This window comes from Sander lucioperca, chromosome 21 (genome assembly GCF_008315115.2).
Source record: "Sander lucioperca isolate FBNREF2018 chromosome 21, SLUC_FBN_1.2, whole genome shotgun sequence".
Classification (NCBI taxonomy): Eukaryota; Metazoa; Chordata; class Actinopteri; order Perciformes; family Percidae; genus Sander; species Sander lucioperca.
The window spans coordinates 24,493,806-24,501,432 of NC_050193.1; the positions used below are offsets into that span (position 1 = coordinate 24,493,806).

At 41.1% G+C, this 7,627-nt stretch overlaps 2 protein-coding genes across 4 annotated transcripts in view; one reads left to right on the forward strand and one right to left on the reverse strand.

The window, feature by feature from the left end:
• Positions 1–4,631, forward strand: part of strada (STE20 related adaptor alpha) — a 19,207-nt gene extending 14,576 nt beyond the window's left edge. For all 3 annotated transcript variants that reach the window (XM_031318935.2, XM_031318936.2, XM_035996940.1), the window contains 9 exons: positions 116–218; positions 646–767; positions 1,023–1,131; positions 1,259–1,382; positions 1,977–2,148; positions 2,350–2,454; positions 2,687–2,940; positions 3,043–3,085; positions 3,627–4,631. In XM_031318935.2, the coding sequence (XP_031174795.1) occupies positions 116–218; positions 646–767; positions 1,023–1,131; positions 1,259–1,382; positions 1,977–2,148; positions 2,350–2,454; positions 2,687–2,940; positions 3,043–3,085; positions 3,627–3,782 (1,188 nt within the window). In that variant the 3' untranslated portion in view covers positions 3,783–4,631. The remainder of the gene's footprint in view (positions 1–115; positions 219–645; positions 768–1,022; positions 1,132–1,258; positions 1,383–1,976; positions 2,149–2,349; positions 2,455–2,686; positions 2,941–3,042; positions 3,086–3,626) is intronic.
• A 47-nt stretch (positions 4,632–4,678) lies between these two features.
• On the reverse strand, positions 4,679–7,513 carry rnf113a (ring finger protein 113A). Its single transcript, XM_031318938.2, has 10 exons — positions 7,332–7,513; positions 6,820–6,899; positions 6,644–6,742; positions 6,183–6,290; positions 5,725–5,834; positions 5,507–5,613; positions 5,310–5,399; positions 5,131–5,224; positions 4,938–5,044; positions 4,679–4,824 (listed from the first exon to the last, which is right to left on the reverse strand). The coding sequence occupies exons 1-10, from the start codon at positions 7,435–7,437 to the stop codon at positions 4,757–4,759; spliced, it is 969 nt and encodes a 322-aa protein (XP_031174798.1). The 5' UTR covers positions 7,438–7,513; the 3' UTR covers positions 4,679–4,756.
• Positions 7,514–7,627: the final 114 nt, after the last annotated feature.

The following is a 7,627-nucleotide window of genomic DNA, read 5'->3' on the forward strand; positions in this document are numbered from 1 at the left end:
CCAACCCTCCAGTAGTCACTCACAAGTTCTTTAACACAGTCCTGCACTGTAGTTAGTGAAGTCATGTGTCACAGCCCTTCTTCAGTCACTCTTGTTTCCTCCCCTCTACCTTCAGGCCCATGAGGACAGCCAGGAGAGTCTGACCCCCCTCCCACGTCAGGACACCATGGGCAGCTTCCTCCCTGACAGCAGCTCCTACGAGCTCCTCACCGTTATCGGTATGTAAAGGCTAAGACACAGCCGGACTGGGCTGCGTATATTGATTTCAAGGCGCATACGTTTCATTCTCTTTTTCTATTAGCAGAAAGGTATTAGAAGTAGTAATATAATAGCATTAGCTAAAGTACAGCCTCTTGTGACATACTGTTTTCATACAATGAATTCACTGCATCATTATATTAAAAAATAAAACGCCTTCAAAACATCTTTTTTTTTTTTTTTTTTTTTGAATGGTATCTAAATGTTAAAATGTTATTCTTTCACTTTGACAATATAGTTTTTGAACAGTAGCTAAACAGCACTATTGCCAAGATATGCATTTGTTGTTGTTGATAACATACAACATAAATACTCGTCCCCCAACGACTGGAGCATACTTGTGTAACAATGAGATGAGTAGTTTATTAAATGAAGTCTGTGTTTTAGGCCGGGGCTTGGACGACTTGATGACAGTGAACCTGGCTCGATACAAACCCACCGGGGAGCACGTAGCCATCCGACGGATTGACTTGGAGCCATGCACTAATGACATGGTTACCTACCTGCAGGTCTGTATCAGCACTCGATCCCATCACTCTGCCATGACTCAGCTCCTCCCAGTGTTTGTCTCTCTCCTGTTTAAAATAAAATCCCCCTTCTTTCATCTCACTGCTGCACTGGGTATACTTATGTAACCCTTGTGTCGGTGTTCTCATTAACTTTTCTGTCTTTACTGCTCACCCTCTAATGCCTAATTAGATTCACAGTCATTTGCCTGTCGTCTTGACATAATAAGATGTAGTTTCCTTTTCTCTGCCTCCTAGGGCGAACTACATGTGTCAAAGTTGTTTCACCACTCCAGTATTCTACCCTATAAGAGCGTCTTCATAGCTGAGAATGAGCTGTGGGTCATCACCCCCTTCATGGCTTATGGTAAGAGATAATACACTTAAACTGTCACTGTATTTTATTATTCATAATAAACAACATTTCAAAATAGCCTGCACTAATAGAGGACAGCTTTCAACTCATGGTTATCTGTGTTTGATGGTGCTTTCAGGGTCAGCCAGAGATCTGATCTGCACACATTTTGCTGATGGTATGACTGAGCTGACAATTGCATACATTTTACTGGGCATGCTCAAAGCTCTTGAATATATCCACCACATGGGATATGTGCACCGGTAAGATACACTTCCACATTAGGTTTTGGGTTTTTATGTCTTTTTGTATCACATATAATTTTACACCAAATCAAAATTAAACCAAAGTGTTTGGAAACTGTTCAAGAAATATTAAATGTTTCTCCTGGAATTGTGTAACACAGTATGTATGCCACCATGGGACACTCAAACACTCTGCTGAAAGCCAAACTAATGATTTTTATTAGGTTTAGGGGAGGGTGGAGGAGGTCTTGTTGCAGGTTTTATAGATTGACACCATTAAGCTGTTGCATAAGATCAACTTTGACCTAAAACAATAAAAGCAACAAACATATTCCAACAGCTATCAGGAATCTAAATAAAAAAGCTGCACAAGGTCATTACCATTGTAGCATTACTTGGTTATTGGCATGACTAACCGGTTGGGGAGATATTATGTCATAGTTGGAGATTAGTCAGTATCTCTCATATACAATAAGATGCCCAATATTTCTTGTTTTCTTGTGCTGGTTTCTGGACCTATGCATTGTGTTTTATTATATTGACAGTATTGATAAACCAACATGCCAGTCTACGTGACATTCAGTGTCTTAAACTGTCTTTGGTTATGTGTAGGAGTGTGAAGGCCAGCCATGTGTTAATCTCAGCTGACGGACAGGTCTGCATGTCAGGTCTACGGAGCATCTTCAGTCTGATCCGTCATGGCCAGAGGGACAGAGTTGTCCACGACTTCCCCCAATACAGCGTTAAGGTGCTGCCCTGGCTCAGCCCTGAGGTGCTGCAGCAGGTACAGCACTTCATTCCTTCACAATCAAGCATTTTATAATACTGTGATAATACCGTCTTTGCCTCTGGTCCACAAGTTTTGGAAATGCTGTTCTACAGCCAAAGAATAACAGTTCTCTATGATGCATTTAGCAGAAAAATTCAAATGAAATAGAAGCGAAATAGTGAATTAAATTTTGAATGTGAATGTTTTCTTTCTCAGAACCTGCAGGGCTACGACTCTCGGTCAGACATCTACAGCCTCGGCATCACAGCCTGTGAACTGGCCAATGGACATGTGCCCTTCAAAGACATGCCAGCTACACAGGTGAGTAAAGACCTAGCAACTGTTCTTCTGGATCACATTACATCTGTTTGTAGCCAGAAATGTAGTGACAAATGAGACAAACTGTGGTAAAATAAATCTTTTTCAGTATTAAAAAAATTACAAGGATGAAAGGGTTATATCTTTTAAATTGAAAGGTAAAGGTCTGTATGTTGTTTTCCTGAAATCAAAGGGTAGGTTAACTAACTCCTACATATCCACTTCATTTCCACAGATGCTGCTGGAGAAGCTAAATGGAACGGTGCCGTGTTTACTGGACACTACCACTATCCCACCAGAGGAGCTATCAATGAAACCGTCTCGCTCTGGGGCTGACTCCGGGATCTGCGAGTGTCCAGGAGCTGGAGGTGGTCGCCACTCCAACGGAGAGCCCTCCTCCTCGTCAGGGGGACACCCCTACAACCGGACGTTCTCTCCGCACTTCCATGCCTTTGTCGAGCAGTGTCTACAGCGAGAGCCAGAGAAGAGGTTGGCCTATCTCTTCCTATATGCTTAAATATAGTACAGGACATGTTGTAGGATATTTATGGTTCAAGGCACTAACTCTTTTCCCTTTGTTTTCCTTTTCAGACCATCTGCCACCACTCTCATAGGCCATCCCTTCTTCAAACAGGTGTGTAAAATACCAGGTTAATCCTGACATTATCACTCATGAAAACAACTACTTTTCCTACTATTAGTTTCTACTATTTTTATTTTATGTGTTACCTTTTTTTTTTTTTTTTTTACCTCTGGTGTAGTCTTGCATTGCCAGACTTATCTCCAGCGACGTGTCAGCACTGGAGCATGGTCTGGCTAAACGGCAAAAAAACGTCAATCACAACCGTCTTGGGGGTCGCTAAGCCCGAGATGCAGCGACAGTGCCCTTGCAAAATAGATAGATGGGGAGGGACATGTGCCGGATGTCAGCGATGTACATCCGGTGAACTAGACTACCTCTGGTACAACAAACTTATCTTTTTAGCTCAGCAGCTAAAAACCAATACAATTTGGATGTCTTTTCCTGTAACTTACTATACTTCTGGTTGAAACAGAACTTTGTGGTGTTATAGTACAGAGATATGGTTTTTTTTATTGTACATTTACTGTATGGTGACATTAAAAAAGTAATATTTAAAGATTGTCCTCCAAATGTTATTTCTTCCCCCTCTCAGATCAAACGCCGGCCTTCGGAGGCGCTGCCTGAGCTGTTGCGGCCTGTGTCGGCAATCACCAGCTTGGAGATCTCCCAGCTGCAGGACTCTCCCTCTGGACTGGCCAGTCTGGAGTCAGGTCTCAGCCACCTGGAGGTGGACGACTGGGACTTCTGACAGTGGAGGACTAGGTGGGGAGTCGCTCGTGGTATTGTGATGAAAACCTTTGTGAGCATACTGGACGAGATTTGTTTTTGTAATGTTCCCCTTGTAAATAATTTAAATCTCAAACTAAAATGAGTTGCTGTTCTTAAAAGCCAGTAGCCATTTTTTGGGGTTTTAATTCCTCACAAACTTTTGTTCTCTACATATAAACAGACTCTTGCCATCAGCAATGCACTGATGACCTTTCTCTCTCACTCACTCACACACAGAAAATGTAGTCACAAATTACAACCCCACCTGGAGCCAAAACACAACAGGACTCCTCTTTTCCTCATGCTGTTGCTGAGGTTTCAGAGGACAATCTATGGAAGTAGATGGAGCCTCAAACGTTTAAGTTGGTACTAAATATTCAGAGGGGACACTCCACCTCTTGTTTGAACATGGCCACTTGATGTGGCCCATCTGCTCAGTGAGACCACCATAAGGGTGCACACCGGTCGTCACAGCTCACTCAGCACCTCTCTACACCAGATGGAAGGTTTCGACTTTGTCCCAAGGGTCAACTAAACAAACAGCATGTATACATATTTCTTAGCTCTCTCTGCTTTTGTTACAGTGTAACCTACATCTCATGCTTTACACATTGCTTTTGTCACACAGAGGTTAAGCATAACATCAGTTTTCTTTATCCTTCAGCATAGAATTATGTATTTCCTTGAACTTACTCTGGGTGTGTTACTTATGTCAGAAGTGAATATTACATTGGTGCTTGTTTTGTCTGCATGTGCATTTGAAAGTGAGGGCAAAGCAAATTGTTGCAAATGTCAAACTTGACTTTTAACAATAAACATTGTTCACTTTAATGTTTTAACTTGATGGTACCACACAGTGAGGCAGTTGTCTTTAAAAAAAAAAAAAAAAGTAATTTTATTCAAAATGTACACAGACAAACACATAAGGGGAGGGTTGAAAAGGTTCAGATGTTGCTAATCTTCCTCATCCGATGGTGGCTGATCTGTTGCGGCATTGCGTTTTTCCATCTTGGCCATCAACTCTGGAATAACAGGAAAATAATAGATTGAAGGGAATCATTGAGTTGCATTCATCATACAAATTTAACGTAGTTTATTCCCCCATCTCAAAGGTCTTTTGACAGCATCTACTTACCCTTTGCAGGGTTGAAGACACCATTGGTTTGAGTGTTGCAGACATAGCAACGCTTGGACTTGCGGTAATGCTGAAGAGCACAGACCTCACAAAAGTAGTGCTTACACCTGGGAGATATTTAACTGGTTAACAGATTGCAGCTGGTAATAAACAAGGCTCTGTACAGTCAAGAAGTAGAGGAAATGAGGCTTACTTTGTGATGATGGGATTCTTAAAGGACTCCCTGCAGATGAAGCATTTAAAGGGCAAATCCTCATCATCACTGCTCACCTCGTAGTTCTCCTCATCTAGATGAAAGCACAGTATTGTTCAGGAAATGCTGATGCAGCAGGCACAAACAAAAACGACATGAAATCACCCCCCTGAACTCACCATTGGCTCCATATCTGCCCTCTTCCAGTTCCCGCTCGATCTGCCAGCCATGTTTGTAGTCTGATCTGTCGTGGAGAAACTTGCAGCTGTCTAATAGCAGGAGAGAAGAACACTACAGTAAATGGTCAATATGTTAAAGAGTTTTAGTTATTCAACATATGGCTTCTACGATTTAATGGTACAAATCTCATACCCACCTCCAAAACCACAGAAACCAGTCTCCTTATAGTCTTTGCAGATGTCTGGCTGGTAGTCCCACCTGACTGTGGCTCTCAGGTGTTCAGGGGCTCGGATTGGTCCTTTTCTGTTCAAAAATGATATGCATCGACAATAATTGATTACACATTAGCATTCATAGGTGATGAAGAGTGTCTCATGAAAGCATGTGGTGAATATGTCTTGCCTTAGTACATACCTGACCATGCCAGAGGAGGCATTGCCCATGGTGGTATCTTTGGGCTTGATGAATTTTTGGTAGTTATTGATGCCGCGGTAGATTTTGTCATCCTCTTTACCCGTCAGCTCCTGTTGAAGGGGTACAAAAAGGATTAGCCAGTCAGTAGGAAACTTTATAATTATTTGGCAGAAAAACTGTGTTAACATTTAGGAAGATGCTACTTTTTACCTTTTATGAAAAGTTTTGTGAGGAAAAATCAAATCACAAATTTGATATTTCAGGTATTACTTTGTGTAGTTATACATTTTCAACTCTTTCAGTTTAAAATGTAATATTTGTTGCTACTATACCAATACTGAATATTTAACTAAAACATCTATCAAAATGTACAATGACACACTCCATTAATGTAGATTAAAATGTAGCTTTTTGCAAAGAAATTTGCCATTAAGAAAACATCATGTAATCTCCTATACCTCCTGGATTTTCTGACTCCTCTCAAAGATCGCCTGAGCGTCGTTGTCTCTCTCTGTGTCCAGCTCATATGTAGCAGTTGCACCCATGTCCTCAGGTCCCTCTGGTTTCTTTTTTGGGGCAAGATTGAGAGAATAACAGAGTGGAAAAAAAGATTAGTACAGTACTTCCATCAAGCCAAGATATTGTGGCTTCACAACAACATACCTGACTGTGAATGGACAAAAACAAATATTTTAAGTTAACTTAACAGAACTCAGACAAACATGGATGCAGATGGAGAACAACACTTTTCGGCCACTGAGCAGCTTCACTGGGAGTAGCTGGGAGGTTACTTACCTCGCTCATTGGCACCTTCATATAGTTGCTGTTTCTCATATACTTTCCCTGACAGGGGGATTTAAACTGTATAGTTCCTGCCACTCTTACAAAATGCAATAAGATAAAAAATACCTCAACTTACTGCTGACCGTGTGGACTTGTAGGCAACAGTGATCTTCTTCTCCTCTTTGTCTCCTTCATTTTCACTGGACGATTCTTCATCTCTCTCCACCTTCTTTGTCTGAACAGGGACAATACCAGGGTCAGGCCTTACTATTAAACTCAAAATGGATTTTGAAATAATTATTATTATTGTACCCTTTGAATCATGGGGTTGACTCGAGTGTCTTTCTTTCCTTTTCTGACCACAGAGCTCTGGTCCTCATCACTGTTGCCATCTGAAAAAAGAATGAGTTAAACTTATTTTTTGCATCTTCTCTTGAAGTCGGAATGCTGTTCTCCATAAATGAAAGCTCAAACTGTTTACAGGCTGCACAAACATGTCATACCCTTCCGAATTCCGAGGGAACTGGAACGCAGCAAAATTTAGGGAATTGTTGTTGTTTTTGTGTGTGTGACGAACATTTGAACAACCTGCCCACAATTTACAGAGTTGCTCTCATCTTTCGGTTCGTTTGGCTCTTATCAGGTGAATGTTATTGTTTTAATAAATAAATAAATACAAAAATGGACAAACACTTGCCAGTTAACGTAAATGTTAAGATGACGTAGTTTGCGTTTGACAATTCAGGACCGGTGACAAAGCCACAGCGTTCCTAGCCCAAGGGATTCTCATCCTGAAAACCATTAGCTAAATGATAAATGACTACCTTTGTCGCTGTCGCTTGCTTTTCTCTTTCGTCCGGAGAATTTCTTTGTAGATTTTTTGAACAGAAAAGTACAAGGACCCGCTTTTGGCTCTTCAGACTCCGCCATCTTGCCTTCTCTGCTATATAAATAATCGCTGTCACCACAGCGCCCTCTAGTGTCTTGGAGTCTTGGTTAATGGCCTCCTGCTGGTCAAGATGACAATCACTACTGTCCATAATTTACCTGTATTCTAAAACCAAAACATATTCAACATATTATTACATTAAACAACATTCTTAAATGTACTTTTTTTCTC

Coding starts and splice junctions, on each gene's coding strand:
- rnf113a (XM_031318938.2), bottom strand. CDS start 7,437: ATGGCGGAGTCTGAAGAGCCAAAAGCGGGTCCTTGTACTTTTCTGTTC. Junction 6,291..6,643: donor ACAAGTCCACACGGTCAGCA/GTAAGTTGAGGT, acceptor GCCCCAAAAAAG/AAACCAGAGGGACCTGAGGA. Junction 4,825..4,937: donor TGTCTTCAACCCTGCAAAGG/GTAAGTAGATGC, acceptor CTGTTATTCCAG/AGTTGATGGCCAAGATGGAA.